Genomic DNA, 23,694 nt, shown 5'->3' with positions numbered 1-23,694 from the left:
AATTTGTTCATGGCACCTAGCACAGTTTCTTAAACAAATGAATATTGGGGAGGTTTTTACTATCAAAACAGGAGTTTGTCACTGATTAAAGAGAACTAAGCTAATAGTAAGATTTTTATTCATATTTCTGACATTGCTAGATCTTTTCAAATAAAAGGCCATATAATTTGTAATTCTTCGAGAAGTAAAATATTTGTCTTTATTTCTCTGAGAAAAGAAAATGCTAAGAAGGAGGATGAATTAGAAAAGGAAGTGAGGGTGAAGGATGGGCATTTAGTAAACCTGACTCGTGTTTCTGTCTCAGCATTGTTAAATGTATTTTGAAGTAGTGATTAACAGGAGTCTGAGAAATTGCAGGGATTTTCGTATACCTTGATGATACATAAGAGCTTTTATATTGAGGAATAGTCATATCTAACCTTGTGATAATCAGAAATATTTTTGATGGTGAGAAAGCATTAATTGTATTCTGCCAGCTACTGTTTGAAGGGTCAAAGGGAATAATACGTAGCTGTTACAGATTTCTTTACTTCATTTCCTCTTATTAAGAATTTTTCATTTGGAAATGTGTTGTTTCACTGTTTAAAATGAATAGTATGTTTCGCCTGTTAAATTTAAGCTCTGTAAGGACAATTTTTTTAAAGCCTAGTTCTATAATCTGCAGAAAGTAAGTACTCCAAGTACTAATAATTACTGACTTGGATACAGTTACTACAGGGTCTTTGAAGGTTAATATTAATACTTCAAAGAAATTGACAGGTAACTACCACTCGACTTATTTGGTGATACTTTGAGAATATGATAAGAAGTGGGAAAGAATGATTTTTGATGCTTCTAATTTTATAGCATGAGTAATCTACATAGGGTGAAGTATAAATAAAGGGCAAAATAAACTGATTTTAGGGGTGGCCTATCAGAAGGAAGCCTCTTGTGACACCATTGCCCATTTTGTCAATCTATAAAAATATAGAGAACAGTAAAGTTGTAATTCAGTAAACTTCATAGAAGATTGGCAGCTTTGGTAGCTGAATCTTGACCCTGTCAGTAATTATGTGGAATTTTGTGTAAGTACTGATTTTCCTCCCTTAAACAGACAGGAAGTGTTTTACTATCAGGGTGCGATAGGGACAGTGAAAATAGAAAAAGTATTTCTGCACCCTTTCCCCTAAAGCCTAATGGAAGAAATCTCACTAATCATACAGATACAATCACAACAAGGTGATTCTGAGAGGATCCAGACTAACCTATTACTTTAGGCAAATTTTTATTTATTCGTCCTCAGTTTAAATTATCTTTTGATAGTTTATCAGTCTTTACTCTTTTAAATTATTTTGTTGGTAAATTCTGTATCATGTAGTAAAAATGTATGAGCTTTGGAGCCTGACAGTCTTGGCTTTATGTGTAAGTTCTACAATTATCTAACTGGACAGCGGTAAGCAAGTTACTTTGTCTGTCCCAGTTTCATCATATATAAAGTGGTTACTGATGATACTTCCCCCATAGAAATATTATGAGAATTAAAGGAACCACTATATCATCAGCAATACCACTGCCACCATCATCATTATTGCCAGTCTAACAGCTAACACTTCAAAAACACTTGAAACAATGCTTTGTTGATAATTGCTTTGCAATGCTATCTCCATAGAATCTTTTCATTCTCTGGGTTCCTAATCTTGGAAAATTATATTATTATCTTTTAGGGTACTTAACAGTAAAACTTAAGAGTTAATTTTAAAAGCCTATGTGCTTACTAAGCTCTACATCTTACATGCTTTTCATTATGCTATTTCCTTTGCTCCCAAAGACTTTTATCCATAAATATTGTCACTTGTCAGAGTCCCTTTGTTCCTTCTGTGTTTGAAGGGGTCAGTGTATCCACTGTTTGTACGTATAGTACTTTTTTCATCATGGTATTTCTTATATTTTCTTGTACCTTATCATTACTAGGATACAAAGTTTTGTATCCTATTTGAGTTTGTCACCTCATATCTGTATTACCTGCATGTGCATTGCATACTATGTTCTTCACTAGGAAGATTATTTAATTGAAGCATTTGTGAAAATGAATAACTTTAGACTTGGAAAATCTCTTTTCCAGATTAAATATAAGACACCTCAACCTATAGGAGAAGTATATTTTGCAGAAACTTTTGATAGTGGAAGGTTGGCTGGGTGAGTATTCATTCAAGAGAATGTTTTCTTTGATTTATTAGCTCTTTTGAAGTTATTAGGTTTTGGCCTATGAAAATTACCTCTACTACAGATCTATAAAAAATTTTAAAGTAGTTTAATTGACAATGTAAATCAGTACTTAGTATATTTTTGTAATTGATAGAATGTTTAATTTGAATAGTTACTTATTCAAAGAAAATATACTAATTCTGAATGTAAAGATGAAATTTATAACATTTCTTTATTCTCTAGGACAGATATTAACACTTAAGTTCAGACACAAATATGAGTACTGTTCTACTCTAAATAATGGAGAAAACAAAAGTTAATATTAAAATGATTATTATGTGTCAGATGTCCTTTAAAAAAGTAGATAATTACCATATTTAATCCGCATTTTACAGGTAAAGAAACCTCGGTTTCTTGTACCTTACCTGTGATCATACAGCTAGTAAATTATAGATTCCAAATTTGGTTTAACCCTAGCCCTTCAGGATTATGTGTAGGCATCCTTATTTAGCATCTAAGTATGAATTTATTGTTGAATGAAAAGTGACTGTATTGGGTGATCTTTTGTTGTATTTCTGTATGCATTGTGTCTATAAATTGCTGATTTTATTGTTAATGACATATATGTATGTTCGACTTTATTTACAGATGGGTCTTATCAAAAGCAAAGAAAGATGACATGGATGAGGAAATTTCTATATACGATGGTAAAATATTTATTTAAGTATTAGATATAACCAGTATGGCCTGGAGTTCACTAACCTTTGAGATTATATTTTTGTTAAATTGTGTTGGCTGGAGTCCCCCACCCTGCCTCACAATAAAATGTTCAGTCTTTTATCTTGTCCCTCTTCAATATTTCTGAAAAACCCTTTACTATTTCTGAAAATCTCACTCTTAAGCCAGCTAATCTAGTTTTCTAACTGAACAGTTGAATTTTCACTCTACTGCTGTTAGACTTTTGCATTTCCTGAAGCAGTATTTTCCAGGCTACTGCTGTCTCTATGGTTTCATCTCAAGCATAGACACACTAGATCAAATTATAATTTATGGTAAGATTCTCCTAGCAAGTAAAAAGCAGAGGATAACTAATGAGAGCTACAAGATATGTGGCTACTTCTGGAATCCTCATCTCCAGGTCTATATCCATTATCATAGGGTGTCTAATAGGATTATCTTCAACCTTAGCTCTAGAAAGAAATGTCCCATAGGCAGGGATCATATTGTCTTCCCTAATAGGACTACCGTGGAGTATGACCAAATATTTTCTTCTTTGTGGTCTAAAAACCAGCCTCCTTGATTGTTATATGCTGATGCAAGATCAGCCTCTTCTCACAGTTACTGATAGTGATAATTTCTTCTTTCTCAGAGGACCTCATACTCATAAACATGTGGCCTTGCAATCAGACTGTGATAAGCAGTTACATCACAACAGCAAAACAGATAGCATGTTGGATGTCAGCTCTCTGTTTCCTTTTCATAGTTTCTGTTTAGTGTAAGATAAAGATCATACCTGCATGTCTTCCTTTGCGTGGTGTTCGCCATCCCAGCAAATCCCCTGTGCATATATATACACATATATATACATGTATACACAAATATATACACATATACACATATGTGTGTGTATATATGTGTGTGTATATATACATATGTATATATATGCTTATCTACTCCAAAAAGGACACCACCATATGCACAGAAAAAGCAGTAGTGGGATTTCTGGATCAAATAGTAGATCTACTTTCAGTTTTTTAATAAACCTCCCTGCTGTTTTCCATAGAGGCTGTATTAATTTACATTGCACCAGCAGTGTATAAATGTTCCCTTTTCACCACATCCATGCCAATTGTTTTTTGACTTTTTAATAATGGCCATTCTTACAGGGATAATGTAGTATCTCATTGTGGTTTTAATTTGCATTTCCTTGATGATTAGTGATGTTGAACATTTTCTAAACATGCTCGTTGGCCATTTCTATATCTTCTTTTGAGAAATGTCTATTTATGTCATTTGCCTACTTTCTGATGGGATTAATTTTTTTCGTGCTGATTTGTTTGAGTCTCCTCATTCTGGATACTAGTCCTTTGTCAGATTCATAGGTTATTAATATTTTCTCCCACACTGTGGGTTGTCTGTTTACTCTGATGATTATTTCTTTTGCTGTGCAGAAGCTTTTTAGTTTAATTAGGTTCCATTTGTTTGTTTTTGGTTTTGTTGCATTTGCTTTTGGGTTCTTGGTCATGAATTCTTTGCCTAAGCCAATGTCTAGAAGAGTTTTTCTGGTGTTATCTGCTAGAATTTTTATGGTTTCAGATCTTAGGTTTAAGTCTTTAATCCATCTTGAGTTGATTTTTGTATAAGGTGACAGGTAAGGATCCAGTTTCATTCTTCTACATGTGGCTTGCCAGTTTTCTCAGTACCATTTATTAAATAGAGTGTCCTTTCCCTAATTTATATTTTTGTATGCTTGGTCAAAGATCAGTTAGTTGTAAGTATTTTGCTTTATTTCTGGTTCTCTATTCTGTTCCAGTGGTCTGTGTGTCTACTTGAGACCACTACTATACTGTTTTGATAATATGGCCTTGTATAATTTGAAGTCAGGTAATGTAATGCCTCCAGATTTGTTCTTTTTGCTTGGGATTACTTTGGCTATTCAGGCTCTTTTTTGGTTCCATATGAACTTTTGGATTTTTTTCCTAATTCTGTGAAAAATGTTGTTGGTATTTTGACAGGAATCGCATTGAATCTGTAGATGGCTTTGGGCAGTATGATCATTTTCATGATATTGATTCTTCCAATCCATGAGCATGGGATGTGTTTCCATTTTTTTGTGTCATCTATGATTTTTTTCAGCAGTGTTTTGTAATTCTCCTTGTATAGATCTTTCACGTCCGTTAAGAATATTCCTAGGGATTTTTTTTTTTTTTTTTTTTTTGCAGCTATTGTAAAAGTCATTGAGTTCCTGATTTGATTTTCAGTTTGGTCGTTGTTGCTATGTAGCAGTACTACTGATTTGTGTACGTTGATTTTGTAACCTGAGACTTTTATTGAATTCATTTTTCAAGTCTAGTAGTCTATTGGATGAGTCTTTAGGGTTTTCTAGTTATGCGATCATATCATTAGCAAACAGTGATAGCTTGACTTCCTCATTTCCAATGTATATGTCCTTTATTTCTTTCTCTTGCCAAATTGCTCTGGCTAGGACTTGTAGATAAATTTGTTACTTCTTAAAATAAGACCTCTATAGGGGGCGAGGGGCAAACTACAAGTTAGTGCTAATACAATTCACCATCAATGTGAGAGAAAGAAAACCAAGTACATTAATCTTTTTCAAAAAAATATAATATGACCAAATTGGGGGAGAAAGAATAGAAACTTGGAAACTTAATAAGAACCGACACATTTTTAAAAGTCTAAAAATGTACGTACAATTATAGACCAAAAATTACCCCTCTTTGATTTCTAAGACTGTGTCTGGTTCTTGCATTATATTTCTTAGAAAGAAAACAAAATGATATAAGAGCATTTGTGATTCAAAAGTGCTCATTAATGAATATTTTGAGTTGACACAATACTGGAAAATAACTAGTTTCTGCCGAATCGAATTTTCTTGGAATAGGCAATACCTATCATTTTCAAAACAGAAGATTTTACACAAATTAATATAAGTTGATTTTCTATTCTAAAACCAGTGAAAGAGTAAAGTCTAACACATAACTTTTGGGCTATAGGTAGCCCACCTAGCTTTGCATTGTATGTGGCCCATAATCTAATTTCAGGAACGTCCTGATCTTAACATGGAAAATCGTAACCCAGGGAAGGCCTAACTCAGTTTGCCTTGTTATAGCTTAGCGCTTATGCTGCCTTCCTGGCCAAAAGTTCTGAGAGCTGATTAGTGTAGCCTGAGAAGGGTTTGTGTGAATTAAGCATGCAGTTTTCAAAATGAACTTTAAATCTTTACAATAACTGCTGCAAGTAAGAAAAGTAGCTGATGAGTGTTGTGCATTTCAAAATAAATAGACTACTCATTTTGTGTTAAGGATGCTCTTTGTGTCATATGCAGTTTTAAGTATGTCATTTTAAAAATACAATATTGACATACCCTATTGAGACAAACCACACTTTATAATTTCATTGATTAAAAACTCTTTCATAGAAAAACCAAACTAATTCAGCTTTAAGAGTGACTTAATTAGACACTATAGTGTTTGCTATTAGTTTTGACAATTTTAGTTAAGAAGATGAAATCATTCTTTGATAGAAAAAAAGATAAATGAGCAGGCATACATATATAGTTGAAGATATTTCCTGATTTAAATTTTTATTTTTCCCAAGTCAGCCTTCCTGGGAAAAAATTATTGTTCACAACTGCTGATAAATAATTCTTAGGTCAGTGTTTTCTGTTTTAGTTTAATTTGCTTTGCTTTATTTTTTAGGAAGATGGGAAATTGAGGAGTTGAAAGAAAACCAGGTACCTGGTGACAGAGGACTGGTATTAAAATCTAGAGCAAAGCATCATGCAATAGCTGCTGTATTAGCAAAACCCTTCATTTTTGCTGATAAACCCTTGATAGTTCAGTAAGTGTTGCTATGTTTTTGGATACTTTTTCTGAATTTTGTATTAGCTTTGGCTTCTGAATATAGCTTGTATTTTGAAAATGGATGTAAAAATCTAGATCTTCCTTTTCTGTTTCACTTAGTTAAAACACAAATGTGCATATACACACAAACATACCCATGCTTTCAATGAAAAGCAGGTAAATGATAAAATTATACAAAGATCAACCATTCTTATGGCCTAGTACTAATATTTATATTTGTTTATTTCAAGGAGTTGTATGTGGGCTATTAAGCAGTATATTTCCTTTGGTCTGAGTGCTTGTTTTGACTAAATGAGGAATAAATAGTTTGGCTCTCTTAAAAAAATTTAAAAATTATGTGATATATACTGTAATATATACAATTCTGCTGCCATAAACTATATAATGCATAATAAAAATCACCACTTTTGTTTTACTCTTAAAATTATTTGTTATCCAAATATTAAACTTAATATATTCAGAATAGAATCATAAATATTGCTATTAAACCAGTGATAAGATTCAAAGGCAGAAAATTTATTTCAAAAATAAATGTTTATGAATACCAGTGTCTTTCAAGCGTGGACCCCTTTTAAAGGTCACATTCTCATAGATAATCCTTTCCTTCAACCTCTCTACCTCCCCACCATGCCTGGCATGGTGCCTCATGTGTGTAATCCCAGAACTTGGGGAGGCCTAGGTGGGCAGACAGCTTGATCCCAGGAGTTCAAGATCAACCTGGGCAACATGGCGAAACCCCGACTCTACAAAAAATTTTTTTAAATTAGCCAGGCATGGTGGTGCCTGACTGTAGTCCCAGCTACTCTGGAGGCTGAGGTGGGAGGATCACCTAAGCCCAGGAAGTCGAGGCTGCAGTGAGCCAAGGTCATACCAGTGCATTGCAGCCTGGGTGGCAGAATGAGATCTTGCCTCAAAAAAAAAAAAGAAAAAAAAAGAGGACCAAGAATTGAATAGCAGTCTTTCATATGTTTAAAAACAATTCAAAGGAGAGTGAATGTTTGTCTCCTCTTAATATTGATAAAATGAAATGGGGTAAATAAAATGAAGATATTTATATTAAATGCTATAAATGCTGATTTACAACATAACTTTACTATAAAGCTACTTTTCCCAAATTGTGTACATGTTAATATACATGCATATAATTGAAGATGAAGAATATCCTAACTTAAAAAATAGGAAGTAAAGCCCTGGCACGGTGGTTCACACCTGTAATCCCAGCACTTTGGGAGGCCAAGGCGGGTGGATCACGAGGTCAGGAGATCAAGACCATCCTGTTTAACATGGTGAAACCCCGTCTCTACTAAAAATACAAAAAATTAGCCAGGTGTGGTGGCAGGCACCTGTAGTCCCAGCTACTCGGGAGGCTGAGGCAGGAGAATGGGGTGAACCAGGGAGGCAGGGCTTGCAGTGAAACGAGATCATGCCACTGCACTCCAGCCTGGATGACTGGGCGACAGAGCGAGGCTGTCTCAAAAATAAATAAATAAATAAACAAAAATAAAATTTAAAAAAGGAAGTATGTTAGCTCATTAAAGACTGAGAAGTTCTACGTATGAAAACCTGTTTTCAGCATTACTACTGTGTTTCCCAAACTCATTTGATCACATAAGTTTATTTTCCCACCTAACAATAATTGCTATTTCATGGAACAATTTGAGAAATGATACTCTGAAAAAAGTAAGGTTACCATATACTCTGCATATGTCCTTGGTTTTCCTATGACTATAAGTTTAGCAGCAGTCCAGTTGTATGATAAAGATTTTGTTGATCCTCTAATCCATTGTGAATCATTTATACTAGGTAAAAGTTAATTATTTGAAAACTCTGAAAGTTTGCAGTATAGGAAATGGACAAAGTGATTGAATCTAGGCATAATGGAACAATGAAACTATGTTCACATTTATGCAGCCACTGTACAAAATTGTTTTTTCCAGTTCTTACCTTTTTACAGAACGCTCTGTCCTCAGATAACGTATTATAAAGCAAAATCTTTTTAATTTTTTTTTCTAAAAACAGTGACCTTTAAGTCATATCATGTACCATGTCTTCTACTTATAGTCTTCAAATACTTAAATTCCATGAAAAACAAAATTTTGTCAGCTATTCCTTAAAATAAAGACTTTGAGGAAAACAAACTGTCCTCTATTTAAAAAACGGAAAAGAACAAAAGAATACCTTCCTTCTGATTATCATAGAAGAATTTTGAGCATGTATTTGCCCCTCATTGGGCATGATATCCTTTAATCATCATAACAATTTTTTGAGGTGTAAGTATGGGCCATGTCTGCGTATTATAGATGAGCAAATAGAGACTTAGAGCTTAAATGACTTGCCCTTACCCAAGGAGTCACTAGAGTAAGTGGCAGAATCAAGAATAACTCTCAGGTCATTTTGACTTTAAAGTACATGCTTGTAGCCACTGTTGTAGATAGCTTAAGAAATAAAGCATGGTAGAAAGTATAGGGGAAAATCATCCCTTTCAAATCAGAGATACTTAAAATTTTGTTTCCTCTGTTTTTTTAATACAAAATATGTACACCAATTGAGTTCAAACTGTTAAAATTTTGTATGCTATCATGCTTTACCTTCTTGTCACTAAATTTTTTCAGAAACATTTATAACTATAGTCCTTTATTAAAATGATCATTATTTCTGGTTGTTTCTCTAGTTTTCATGTCTTTTTGTTTTAATTCATTTAATGAAATCATAACCTTTTTTGTTTTTACTGTTTGACAGCCATTTCCTCGTTGATTTTTGTCACATGTAATTCATTAATTTAACAAAAAAAATCTCTTCAGTAAGTCTATGCCTCATTGCTGTAGCAAGGCTATTTGCTTTTAAAAATTACCAATAAAGGAAAAAAAAACTTTGCTGAGAATTACACTGTGTTGTAAATTCATAAGAGACTCTCGTGTTCATTCTTTTAGCTGTTAAACAGAGAAAATTTCCCATATCTCCTGGCTGTTTAGGTCTGAAATCCAGCTTATTGACTGAGATCATGAATCTCTTTGCTGGAGCTATTTAATTAAATGTACAACTTATTTAACATGGTAAGATGTAATGAACTCTAGGTTTCTAAGATCATTAGCAATTTCTTAGAAATCTTGCTGTAGCTGTCGTTCTTATGGCCTTTTTTTTTTAGTTTATAAAGTATAAGTATAGTGCCTACCTTATCAGAATTTGAAATTTCCTGTTGTAGTTTTAGTCACAGTATCTTATTCTTAATTTATCAGTTTTGATGGAAAAAATTTTAAACAAATTGATTGGTTTGTCTGCAGTTGATTGTAATCATTCTATTTTTAATATTTTAATGATGTGTCTTGTATTAGAGTAGTAGAAATGCGTTTCTGCTTATTTCCTATAGGTTGTAGACATGCTTTACATGAGCTTTCTCATAATGTAAAAAAATTTATACTTACATGAATTGAGAATAATAACATTAGATTTTACAGAGCAATTAGTAATTTTTATTTATCAGTAGTACGGTTCTTTTTCCCTTTATTCAGATATGAAGTAAATTTTCAAGATGGTATTGATTGTGGAGGTGCATACATTAAACTCCTAGCAGACACTGACGATTTGATTCTGGTATGATATTTTAATATTTAAGAAAACCTTATTAAAGTTAATAAGTATTTTTAAGGAACAATTGATAAAACTGAAAATTTTATCTTCAACTGAAATCGAAAAGAATTGTAGATATCTTTTTTCAACGTGAATTTTTATATAGCTCTTACAATTTGCCTTCAAGTTTTATATAAAGCGGTGTTACTTTAAGGCATCAGTTTTATAATCTTTAACAACATGAAAAAGTTTACCATGTCTGTAGGACAAAAACTACATGGTACTTATAAATTCTTTTGAAATATAGCTTAGAGTTATTTTCTTTACAGAATAAGATTTTAAGTTTGTTTAGAGAAGTATAACAAAGCGAAGCAGTGAAACAAAATGGCCAAAGAACCAAATTAAAAGGGGTTAGCAACCCACAGAAAGTAACTAATTTTAAAAACTTTTCATGATGAAGTAGCTTTATACTTCTAAGAGGTTGTATTAGGACCATTGGAAGGTTGGGGATATTTCTTATAGCCTTCTCCTGTAAAAGATTATTTCAGACTTTCTGAGTGTAACAGAAATATGATACATGAGACATCAGAGGTATATTTTTCAGAACACGTGGCTGTACATAAGCTATGAAATGTGGATGGAAGACTTTTTCATGTACTACTCATTATTATTAGGATCAAGTGAAGGAGAGGCCATTGTAGTATATGTTGAAGCTCTTGTTTTAGATGAACACTTGAAGGTAGGATGACAAATCTAATGCCAAGTATTTCTATAAGCACTTTATCTGATTAATTCATTTAATCCTTAAAGAACTCTTATAAGGTAGGTACTATTATCATCTCCATACTTTAGAGGTAATGAAATGGAGGTGCAGAGAGCATTAAAAAATTTGACTCAGGGTGACATACAGCTAGTTTAAGAGGCAGTGGTAGGATTTGAACCCCAGTATCTGACTCCATACCTCATGCTGTTAACCACTATGCCATGCCAAATAAAGAGAAATGCATGTCCTCGTGTCTGTTTTTATGTCTGAATGAATCTCTCTTCATCTTGTGCTCAGAGGGTCATTTTCTGGTATCTTCCTAAATAATAGTAATGGGTAATCATTTTAGTCTTAAGGCCATAAATATGCTTTCCTCTAATGCCTAATTCTCTCAATAAAATATTAGTAATATAGATTTACATAGAGAATTAAAGCATATTATGATGTTGCTAGAGTATTTTCAGCTTCTGTCCTACATCTTCAGGAAGTAGTGTGTACTTAAAAAAATCTATATTGAAGTAAAATTTGTCATTTTTCCATGTCCTTTATTTTCACTTGTATTAAATAGCTAGCTCTTGGTGAATTACCATTTAATATATTTTTGTAAACTCTACCCATTGGATAAAATACAGAAATTCATGAAATACTCTGTGATTCTGGACTAATGTCAACACTTCTCTCTCTCTGAAGGAAAACTTTTATGATAAAACATCCTATATCATTATGTTTGGACCAGATAAATGTGGAGAAGATTATAAACTTCATTTTATCTTCAGACATAAACATCCCAAAACTGGAGTTTTCGAAGAGAAACATGCCAAATCTCCAGATGTAGACCTTAAAAAGTTCTTTACAGACAGGAAGACTCATCTTTATACCCTTGGTATACCCTTTTAATTCATTCATGTATTCAAAAATATTTGCTATTGATATATTCATGGCAAGTGCTTTACAAGAAAACAAACATGCACCCCATCCTGAAGCACTTATCTTTTCCGAAAATAGGACAGATATAATGACAGCACATATAGAAAATAAAGTGCCATGTAAGAAAGAGAGACGAGGCACGGCTAAGAGTTCACAAGCAATATTACTTCCAGCTTAGAAACTTGGAACAAAACTAGGAAAGATTATATTTGAACTCTTCTTGAAGTACAGATAGAATGTGGAAGACAATAGGGTGAAAGGACATTTTAGACGTTGTGACAGTGGTGCTGTAAGAACAGAAAACTAGAAAATAAAAAGGAACAGGCCAGAACAGAAAACTAGAAAATAAAAAGGAATAGGCCTTTAATGCCAGACTAAAAATTTAGATTTTATTCTGTAGCTAGTTGTGATTATTGTTATGTCCTACCTTGTGTTGGTTGTGGCATGTTTCGAAAGGAAAACCATTGAGCAGCCATATATTAATATACTTAAGTAAATAGGAATTTGTATAGATACGGGGGTGAGGGACATTATAAGGAGTTGTTTCTCCCATTCTCAAGTACAATGGCTGTAGAGCTCTGGTCAGCCCACTATCAAAATCAGAGCATATTGGAACCTAATAGGACATTTTGAAATGGCCCTATCGGCTTCCTTTCTCATGTCTCAACTCCACCCAAGATTAAAGTATTTCAATCTTTTTCCCCAAATGCTGCAGTTGTAGAAACATTCATTTTGTCTGCTAGGGCAATGCCCGTTTCATCTTCAATATTAGATGTGATAGAATAAACATCTTTATGAAATAATTGAAAAATAAAACTAGGCATTTTGGGGAACACCAAGTAAACTGTAGAAATAATGAGAAAATATTACTAGAACAGAATAAATTAATTTTTTGTGTTGTACTTACAACACTTTAAGATTGTATCAAAAAAATTAAATGCTGAAAAAGATTAGCTTGTATTTTGTAACTATAAAAGAGTGAAGCTGACTTGTTCTGAGTCCCAAAACAGAGCTATTTGGTATTATTTTTTATTTGAGAAGTAATGGAGCATTTTATTTTAAAAAATGGAGTTTAAAACAAAATTTTATCTTTAGGAAATATATCTAGTGATTTAGTGTATTGGTTCAATACAGTGGTTATTCCTCTATTTCTGGTTGGGAAAAAAGTTTTACCCATGGAGTTAAGGGTAGTTACATTATTTAGAAGATTATCTTTAAAGTGTCTATCAAAATGATAACTATAATATATTTAAATTGGTCCTTAGTGATGAAACCAGATGACACATTTGAGGTGTTAGTTGATCAAACAGTTGTAAACAAAGGAAGCCTCCTAGAGGATGTGGTTCCTCCTATCAACCCTCCCAAAGAAATTGAAGATCCCAATGATAAAAAACCTGAGGAATGGGATGAAAGAGCAAAAATTCCTGATCCTTCTGCCATCAAACCAGAAGACTGGTAAGCAAATAATTCGGTAGCAAAGCATTATTTGGCATAACTAGGTAATGAAACAACATATAAGTGAAGTTTACAACCAATGAAGCTTTTTTTTAAACATCGGAACTACTTATTTTTAGTATTTTGGGTGAGATATTTTCTAAAATAGATTTTACACTTTCCTCCCTGTTAATTTTTTTTATTTCTATTGATAATTATGTTGCATTTTTCAATATATGTTTATTTTTTCTATTTTCAATGCTGTGGATAAAAAATTTCACAAATCCAAAATACCAGTGCTTTAATTTTCATTCCTAGTTTGATCTTTATTGTATGTGGGTGAGAGGCCAAGGTGGGCAGATCACCTGAGGTCAGGAGTTCGAAACCAGCTTGGCCAACATGGCCAAACCCCATCTCTACTAAAAACACAAAAATTAGCTGGACATGGTGGCGGGTACCTGTAATCCCAGCTACTCGGGAGGCTGAGGCAGGAGAATTGCTTGAACCCAGGAGGCAGAGGCTGCAGTGAGCCAAGGTCATGCCACTGCACTCCAGACTGGTGACAGAGCGAGACTCTGTCTCAAAAAAAAAAAAAAAAAAGTATGTTTGCCCTTAAATGAGAGAAACCACATATAACCACTTCATTCTGATTGTTGAAATGTGTTAGAATTTGTTTTACAAAGTACTAAATGAAACGCTCCATTAAGTTTTAACTTTTGGTTACTCTGAGCACTCAGAAACTCAAGATGACATTGGTATCAGGCAAGCACACATCTGTACATTTGTAGAGTTGATTATTTCTGTTTATTTTGTAACTCATTTGGAAAATCATTAAGTGGCCTCTTGTTTAAAATTTCTATCTTTCTGTAATGATGAAAATTATATTAGTAGTTCAGTACTTTATGTTTATATACTTTAGAATTTACTAAGTGTTTTTGTTTTTGTTTGAGACGGAGTCTCGCTCTGTCACCCAGGCTGGAGTGCAGTGGCGCGATCTCGGTTCACTGCAGCCTCCGCCTCCTGGGTTCAAGTGATTCTCCTGCCTTAGCCTCTTGAGTAGCTGGGATTACAGGCGTGCGTCACCACGCCCGGCTAATTTTTGTATTTTTAGTAGAGATGGGGTTTCACCATGTTGGTCAGGCTGGTCTCGAACTCCCGATCTCATGATCTGCCCACCTCAGCCTCCCAAAGTGCTGGGACTACAGGCGTGAGCCACCATGCCAGCCTAAGTGTTCTTTTTAAAATAAGAATACTAGAATTAAATAAGGAGAGTTTTAAAAATTATACTGGAATAGGGAAGAACTTTCCAAATATGGCATAAAATCCAAGAATCCTTTAAAAATAAGTTCAACTACATGAAAATAAATGATATGTATATTGCAAAAAAAAACACTCCCTAAACTATTTCAAAAAACACGCAAGAACCAGGAAAAATTATTTTCAATCATATAGCTAATGGAGAGCTAATTTCTTAATATAAAGGTAATGATCTAAGAAAAAATAGTTTTTGTATATCACTTATGCTACTAAATGTACATTCAAAGTTCAGTGAGATACCATTTTTCACCTACCACATGGGCAAAAATCAAAAAGTTTGGTAACACTCTTCGCAAGGACAGGAGAAAATAGGTACTTTTGCATGCTGCTGGTAGAACCGGAAATGGAGTGTAACCATTATAGAGAGTAATTTGGATGCTACTACCAAAATTTAAAATGTCCATACTCTTAACAATTATATTTTCACAGATGAGAAATGGCATATATTCTAGGACATTCACTATAGCGTTGTTTGTATTAATAATAGTAAAATTTTGGAAACACTAAATGTCCTCCAAGAGGAGATAAGCTAAATAAATTATGGTATATCCTCAAGTAGAAAACTATGCAACTGTTAAGAATGAAGCCATATATATATATGCTCCAGCCGGGCATGGTAGCTCGTGCCTGTAATCCCAGCACCCAGCACTTTGGGAGTCTGAGGTGGGTGGATCACCTGACATCAGGAATTCAAGACCAACCTGGCCAACATGGTGAAACCCCATCTCTACTAAAAATACAAAAACTTAGCCAGGCGTGGTGGCAGCTGCCTGTAATCCCAGCTACTCTGGAGGCTGAGGCAGGAGAATTGCTTGCACCCGGAAGGCAGAGGTTGCAGTGAGCCGAGGTTGCACTATTGCACTCCAGCCTGGGCAACAAGAGCAAGACCATCTCAAGAAAAAAATAATAATAATGGAGCTCCTAGAACAGTCTTGACACATAGTAAGCATGCAATATATATTTGTTGATGAATGACTGAGTTTTTAAGTAACAAAAGCAAGGTCTAATACATTATGTATAGAATGCCATCATTTGTATTAAAAAAAGAATGTATACGTGTGTGCATGTATGCACAGAGCACAACAGGGAATATGTACTAAAAATTGGCAAGTTAGCAGAAGATTTAGGTGGGTGGTAGATGGGGACAAATAACAGGCACAAACAAAAGGGAGGGAAATAATTTTATGGTATCTTCTGAGTGTTGTAATATGCATTTTTAAACTTTTTGAATAATTAGTAATATAAAACGTTGTATTTACAGGGATGAAAGTGAACCTGCCCAAATAGAAGATTCAAGTGTTGTTAAACCTGCTGGCTGGCTTGATGATGAACCGAAATTTATCCCTGATCCTAATGCTGAAAAACCTGATGACTGGTAAGCACTCTTCATCTTCAAATGTCGATTTCAAATGTTTCTTACATGCATTTTTGTTACTAGTTTATATGACTGATCTGTGACTTGAGGTTACTGTATTTGCTTTGTTTTAATATCCTAAGGAATGAAGACATGGAAGGAGAATGGGAGGCACCTCAGATTCTTAATCCAGCATGTCAGATTGGGTGTGGTGAGTGGAAACCGCCCATGATAGATAACCCAAAATACAAAGGAGTATGGAGACCTCCTCTGGTAGATAATCCTAACTACCAGGTAACAACTGCTTGTTCCAATTATTTAGTGAAGTTAAAAATGTGATCTTTTCTGTTTAAATATCTAATTACCTATGTTAACTTTTGGAAGTTCCATTTTTAATTTTAAGATGTCAAAGAAAATAGACCCCAACTAATTTATATTTTAAAAGTAGAGCATCAATTATTTAATTTTCTGGGGAAATAAATCACTTCATACTATATTCTTCCCTAATTATCAGTTGATGCTCACTTTGAAATAAAGTTCTATTTTAGAAGTAAATATAAGAAGTGAATTTTGATCAAATAGACTCACATTGTACATTTTAGTAATTAATGCCTGTGCTTAATTAATGTACTTATTATTTAGTATTATTAAAATTCTGATTTTTGGCCAGGCACGGTGGCTCACGCCTGTAATCCCAGCACTTTGGGAGTCTGAGGTGGGTGGATCACGAGGTCAGGAGATGGAGACCACCCTGGCCAACATAGTGAAACCCTGTCTCCACTAAAAATGCAAAAAATTAGCCAGACATGGTGGCGCGTGCCTGTAGTCCCAGCTACTCAGGAGGCTGAGGCAGGGGAATCTCCTGGACCCTGGAGGTGGAGATTGCAGTGAGCTGAGATCACACCACTGCACTCCAGCCTGGCAACAGAGCAAGACTCAAAAAAGAAACAAACAAACAAACAAAAAAAACACCTGGCGCGATCTTGGCTCACTGCAGCCTCTGCCTCCTGGGCTCAGGCGATTCTCCTGTTTCAGCCTCCTAAGTAGCTGGGATTATAGGCACACCCCAGCACGCCGGCTAATTTTTGTATTTTTAGTGGAGACGGGGTTTCACATGTTGGCCAGGCTGGTCTGGAACTCCTGACCTCATGATCTGCCCACCTCGGCCTCCCAAAGTGCTCAGGTTACAGAAGTAAGCCACCAGGCCCAGCCCTGATTTTTTTCTGATATCAATCGACATCTTTTGAGTGTATCTAGCTTTTTATATTAAAAGTTTCTGTGGTATTCCCTTAACCCTCTAGTTTTATCTTTGTAATTATTTATGGATACGTTCTAACATTATATATATGCAGTTTCATATTCTAATTACTCACTGTAGTTTTTATTAAAAGCATTTAACACAAAATGTTTCTTTCGGTAAATTTTTTTGTTTAATGTCTGTCTCTTTTATTCGACTTTAAACTCCGTAATACAGGAACCATGTATGTCTCCATCATCTGGCATAGTGCCTGGCCCAGAATACATATATGCGATGGTGGAGTGAGTCAGTAAACAATGATATTGTTGAATGTATTTGATTTAATTGACAGTTTAATCATTTGAGATCTAATGGAAGTTTTATGTTGAGTAGTTGTGCTGAGATTCAACCATACCTGATTAATGATATCTGTCATGGGTACATGTTAGATGGAGCAACTCCATTTTTGCTATACAGTGATCTTTCTGATTTGGACAACTTGAATAACATTTTGCAATGAATAAATGTACTAAATCTAAAAATGTGTCCAAAGTAGACAAATTGTGAAATTTATTCACGTTTCTGTTTATATTGGATTTTCCCTTTTCCTTGTTTTGCAGAATTTAAAGTTAGTATCACTCATAGGGAACATTGTGTACACAGGATAAAGAAACAAGATTTTATATCCAGTATATTACTAATGAATTAATATCAGTTAAAATTCTCTTTTTTCCAGTTAGGATTGCAAATTTCATTCAACAGCAGCTACTTATTAAGCAGCATTTATAACGAAGTTATTTTATTTGAAAATGTCTTCAATTACTTTTCTTCCAGGGAATCTGGAGTCCTCGAAAAATTCCTAATCCAGATTATTTTGAAGATGATCATCCATTTCTTCTGACTTCTTTCAGTGCTCTTGGTTTAGAGCTTTGGTCTATGACCTCTGATATCTACTTTGATAATTTTATTATCTGTTCAGAAAAGGAAGTAGCAGATCACTGGGCTGCAGATGGTTGGAGATGGAAAATAATGATAGCAAATGCTAATGAGGTATGGTGTTGACCAATAGCAGTAGTGATATAACTATGAATAATAATAATAAGATTTGGTCTTGGTTGTAGGTTATTCAAATGGCTCTTTTAAATGCAAATAAATGTGCAGTAATTACTAAATGCCAAGGAAATGTGTTTGAATAAGTTTATGTAGACAGAATATTTTGCTTTTTATGTTACTTCATTATGAGCTATATATGCATATGTAAGTCCTGATTTTATTCATTAAATTATAATATCACTAATGGGATTTAATGCTTATTTACTGTTCATAGAAGAAGACTACTTAATATCTTTGTCATCTTGCCAGTTCAAGGCCTAAGTGATAATGATAATCTAAATATTACTGTTTATTTATTTTAACTATTTTTTACTTAGAGGAATGTACAAAGAATTTATATTTTAACATTATTAAATTCTATTCCAGTTTTTTCCCGAAACCTTAACACTGTTTAGAAAAGGTTGGGCTAAATATTTCAACACAATGCATCTTAGAAAATGTATCATTAAATTCAGTTGCTATAAAGAAAAATTCTTACCTTACATTTGGTTACTTGGGTCACTAGCAAAAAATCATCAAAAGGGTAGGTAAAGAGGGATTCTTGTCTTGAACCTCTTGTAACTAAAACATTTGATTTTTTAAATTTTATTTTAATAAGAGAAATAATATCCTTACTGAGGGTCTTGTGTGTGAAATGTGTTTATATAAAAAGGAAAACAATTCTGAGGTGTGATTTTTAATAAGTTCTTTAAAAGTACAGAATGAATGATCAGAATACAGAATGAATGATCACTTCAAATAAACCAGGTAATACATCCATAAAAGGTAATTCTATTCTGAAATTTACCAAAAAGGAAAATTACCATTTTTCTTGCCGGTATGTTAGAAGTTTCCACTTTTGTCATAACATACCTTCTGCTGTCAAGTCTCACTCAGTGATGCATGCTAATAATTAAATTAGACTTTACAAAGTATAAGGTGGGAAAATGAAACTTCTTTTACTTACAAGTTCATCACTCCTTAATGTAAAATGCCTGAGTAAATAAGTTTTTTTGTATCTTGTGTTACCCAGTAAAGGTTTGTAAAATCTGAATTGCATTTTTATGCTTATCTCATCTATAGCCTGGTGTATTAAAACAGTTAATGGCAGCTGCTGAAGGGCATCCATGGCTTTGGTTGATTTATCTTGTGACAGCAGGAGTGCCAATAGCATTAATTACTTCATTTTGTTGGCCAAGAAAAGTAAAGGTAAAGAAAATGGATTTCCGTCAACTTTTTTCCCCCAAATTTCTTATTGTTTAGGAGTTCTATAAATTAACCAAGTGATTCTTAAAAGTAACAAACTAAATGTCTCATAAGTTTTACTGATAGTTCATTATGTATGTTATCAATTATTGCAAAAAAACTTTCAAAATAGCACTCTGCCTTTAGTAAAAATAACTTATGTTAACTACCACAGAAAAAATATAAAGATACAGTGTATAAAAAAACCGACATATGTATACCACAAACAAAAGGAGTACTAGAGCAAGAAGGAAAGGAAGAGAAAGCAGCCCTGGAAAAATCAATGGACCTGGAAGAGGAAAAAAAGCAAAATGATGGTGAAATGCTTGAAAAAGGTAAGACGATGAGAGTGATTTATAATGGAGACTCTGGGTAAAACTCATAAAACAGTATAATGCCTTAAAATAACTAGGTGTTACATTTGTTTATTATCAAGTTTATACATCTGAATCTCCCAAGAATATGTGACTGTGGCAAGAAGGAGTAATAGTCCTCTGAGCAGCCACCCTGTTTATAGTTTTTGTATTCTAGGAAGAAGGAGATTTAAATAGTGTTCAGTTGCTGGAGAGCCCAGCAGTTATGAATCCCTAGGCCACTGCTTTTTGCAAGAGTGTTTCTTGGCTCTGGGAGTGTAGAAGATGAGATGGAGGGTGATAGAGGGTATATATCATGGCCTCTGTAGAAAAGGAATACATATAAAACAGGTGATTGCAGCAACAAAATTAACACCAAGTCTTCCAACGGCTATTGTTAATCAGATGCTTATCATATAGAAGAAATAATTTAATTAATTTTCTGAAAGGATTGCTGAATGTATATCCCCTTCCCACCCTATATTAAACTCTTGAAGATGTTAGAACTGAAGTCACCCTTTGGTGGCTCTCCACTGAGACCTCCTTACATGAGGTAGAAATAAAATTATTGATTTGCCTAGTGTCCCAAGCCAAATGTCTTGAAGCACAATGTTTAACTCACTTGATGAAACAGTTGACTTAAAAACACATGTGTGTCTATTTTTAAGAGAGTATATATATATTATAAACTGTCAATTAAATCAAATACATTCAACAATATCATTGTTTACTGACTCACTCCACCATCGCATATATGTATTCTGGGCCAGGCACTATGCCAGATGATGGAGACATACATGGTTCCTGTATTACGGAGTTTAAAGTCGAATAAAAGAGACAGACATTAAACAATATACACACATACACACATGTACATGCACATGTACATGTGTGTATTAGGATAGGTATCTAAAACGACAAATACTTCAGGCTGTAAGTTTTCAGCCTTATTTTTGTAACTTCTTAGTGCTTAGTATATTGATGTCTGGATCAACCTTATTAAGAGGGCATTCAAGTATCAGAAGGGCCTGTTTGTATAAAGATACTTTCACCACTTTCACCTATACATGTAATACCACATTGGAACTACATGGAAGAAGTAGAGTTGATTTTTCAGCTTCCGTTTCCCCAAAGCCCATTCTTGGTGGGGTAGGAGTTTTTACTTTATATAGCTCCTAGGATGCACTTAATATCTTTTGGTTAATAGTGATGACAAAAGTTGGAGGTTCTGCTAAACGGAATCCTAAGGAGGGTCAATAACTGAAAAAATGCATGATAATGTCCACAGAGAACAAACATAAGTAAATAACGTATTGAAGATTAAAAGATCACCAAAAATTAAAGGAAGTATTTTCCAAGACAGGAACACAGGAAAGATGATTATTTTTTGGTTTTCATATTACATACAGACTGAATGCTTAAGAATTTTTTTAAACTTGTCCCCCAACTCAAATAGGATTCATTTATAAAATATGGTAATATGAGTATTTATAATTTTTAAAATTTTGAATGGAAGAAGTTGCTTCTAAATCTTGGAATAAACCTTAGAATTTAAATAAATCCCCTTTATTGTATTTAATACTTTTCAGTAGCAAAATTCTAATTTATTGAGTCTTTGCTTTTAATAAAATCTGTATTCTAGAAGAGGAAAGTGAACCTGAGGAAAAGAGTGAAGGAGAAATCGAAATCAAAGAAGGGCAAGAAGAACGTAATAAATCAAATAAGTCTGGGTCAGAGGATGAGGTAACAGAAAATAAACTGGTTTCTATGTATAGTTGTTATCCATAAAAAGTTATTTCAATAAAAGCACCAATCTGGTTTATGAAAGAATTTTTGCCATATTTCTCTCAGCTTTTATAAGAGCCTCTATATTGTTTTTAAAACATATCCATAAGGAGGGAAAGAAAAATACTATAATTTATATTGTCTCAATGCCTAGTAAAACAGTATAGAGCAAGCCTGTGACTTACAAAATATAAAGATAGAATACATGTATCCAAAATTATGACTTTATCATTGGAATTCTATTGAAAAGCATAATAAACACATTGTTTGAATATTTAAAAGATAACTATCATTATTATAATTTTTATAGCTGTTATAAAACATCCTTATTGTCTCAACATTTTACTCTCATGTTTTGAAATATTTCATTCATTGGGTAGTTGAGTACTATCTGCCTGATAGGGTATTTTTCTCAAATCTTTAATGAACTTTTCCCCCCTTATTAGTCTACCTCTTTTTGTGTCCTTAAATAAAATGGAACTTTGCACAATGCTTTTTTTTGTAAGTTATTATGGAATGAGAAATCCAGAGTATAATTAGAGCCAGAGCTTTCTTTTTTCTTTTTCTTTTTCTTTTTTTTTAACCCAGCATAAACCAAAAACCAGTTTTCTCTGGCCCTTAAAGAGATGCATAGCCTTACCCCACAGAGTCACCATCCTAACGTATTACATTCCAACTATGTAGGTAGGATAAAAGTACAGTTCTGCCTGCTCTTGCATATGATGAAGTAAATTTTGTATTTTATCTATTTTAAGAAATTCTCCAAATAAATTTGCAATTATTGTTCAGTCTTTCCTCATGTTTAATCAGTACACATACTGGTTGCTGGTCTTCCTGCCCTCTGAGTTTTTATAGGGACTTTGGAGACCATTATTTAGTATGAATATCCATATTTAGGGAGAGCTAGGTGAAGAGAATTTCTTCCAGAGCCAAGTTTTAAATAATCATTGTTTCTGCTGTGACTTTCTTAAAATAATACCTGCAGTCATTTACTTGAATATGTATTCTATTTACATTTACTTTATAAAACACTTTGTGTACCTTCAAAACTATCTTAATTCCATTTTTCAGTCTTTCTGTCTTCTTATGTGTATGTGTCAGTGAGCTAGAATACGTCGATTTTTGTATAGCCTTGAGAAATAATTATAACTTTATTTCATATAATACCTTCATAATAGCACTTGATAGCACATATATTTTAGAGAATAATAAATATACTATTTACTACTATCTACTAGTTATGTGTTATACTAAAAGAAACCTTTTCATAATTATTTTTTCTAGATGAAAGAAGCAGATGAGAGCACAGGATCTGGAGATGGGCCCATAAAGTCAGTACGCAAAAGAAGAGTACGAAAGGACTAAACTAGATTGAAATATGTTTAATTCTTGAGAGGGATGTTTGGCATTGTAAAAATCAGCATGCCAGACCTGAACTTTAATCAGTCTGCACATCCTGTTTCTATATCTAGCAACATTATATTCTTTCAGACATTTATTTTAGTCCTTCATTTCAGAGGGAAAAAAAAGCAACTTTGAAGTTACCTTGTCTTTGAATTTAGAATAAAAGTGGCACATTACATATCGGATCTAAGAGATTAATATCATTAGAGTTACACAGTTTTAGTTGTTTGGAGATAGTTTTGGTTTGTACAGAACAAAATAATATGTAGCAGCTTCATTGCTATTGGAAAAATCAGTTATTGGAATTTCCACTTAAATGGCTATACAACAATATAACTGGTAGTTCTATAATAAAAATGAGCATGTGTTGTGTTGTACAGAGCTAAATGCAATAACGTTTCTGTATGGTTGTTTGATTCCATCAACAA

The 23,694-nt window shown here is 33.5% G+C and overlaps 1 protein-coding gene across 2 annotated transcripts in view; it reads left to right on the top strand.

The window, feature by feature from the left end:
- CLGN (calmegin) overlaps window positions 1-23,694 on the top strand; it is a 32,542-nt gene extending 8,848 nt beyond the window's left edge. For both annotated transcript variants that reach the window (XM_055275966.1, XM_055275967.2), the window contains 13 exons: window positions 2,102-2,175; window positions 2,833-2,891; window positions 6,624-6,765; window positions 10,298-10,379; window positions 11,809-12,001; window positions 13,311-13,500; window positions 16,058-16,171; window positions 16,294-16,444; window positions 18,222-18,437; window positions 19,563-19,688; window positions 19,900-20,059; window positions 21,720-21,820; window positions 23,147-23,694. In XM_055275966.1, the coding sequence (XP_055131941.1) occupies window positions 2,102-2,175; window positions 2,833-2,891; window positions 6,624-6,765; window positions 10,298-10,379; window positions 11,809-12,001; window positions 13,311-13,500; window positions 16,058-16,171; window positions 16,294-16,444; window positions 18,222-18,437; window positions 19,563-19,688; window positions 19,900-20,059; window positions 21,720-21,820; window positions 23,147-23,227 (1,689 nt within the window). In that variant the 3' untranslated portion in view covers window positions 23,228-23,694. The remainder of the gene's footprint in view (window positions 1-2,101; window positions 2,176-2,832; window positions 2,892-6,623; window positions 6,766-10,297; window positions 10,380-11,808; window positions 12,002-13,310; window positions 13,501-16,057; window positions 16,172-16,293; window positions 16,445-18,221; window positions 18,438-19,562; window positions 19,689-19,899; window positions 20,060-21,719; window positions 21,821-23,146) is intronic.

This window comes from Symphalangus syndactylus, chromosome 4 (assembly GCF_028878055.3).
Source record: "Symphalangus syndactylus isolate Jambi chromosome 4, NHGRI_mSymSyn1-v2.1_pri, whole genome shotgun sequence".
In the NCBI taxonomy this organism is placed as follows: Eukaryota; Metazoa; Chordata; class Mammalia; order Primates; family Hylobatidae; genus Symphalangus; species Symphalangus syndactylus.
The sequence above is the reverse complement of the archived record's forward strand: the minus strand, read 5'-3'. Positions and strand labels throughout refer to the sequence as shown.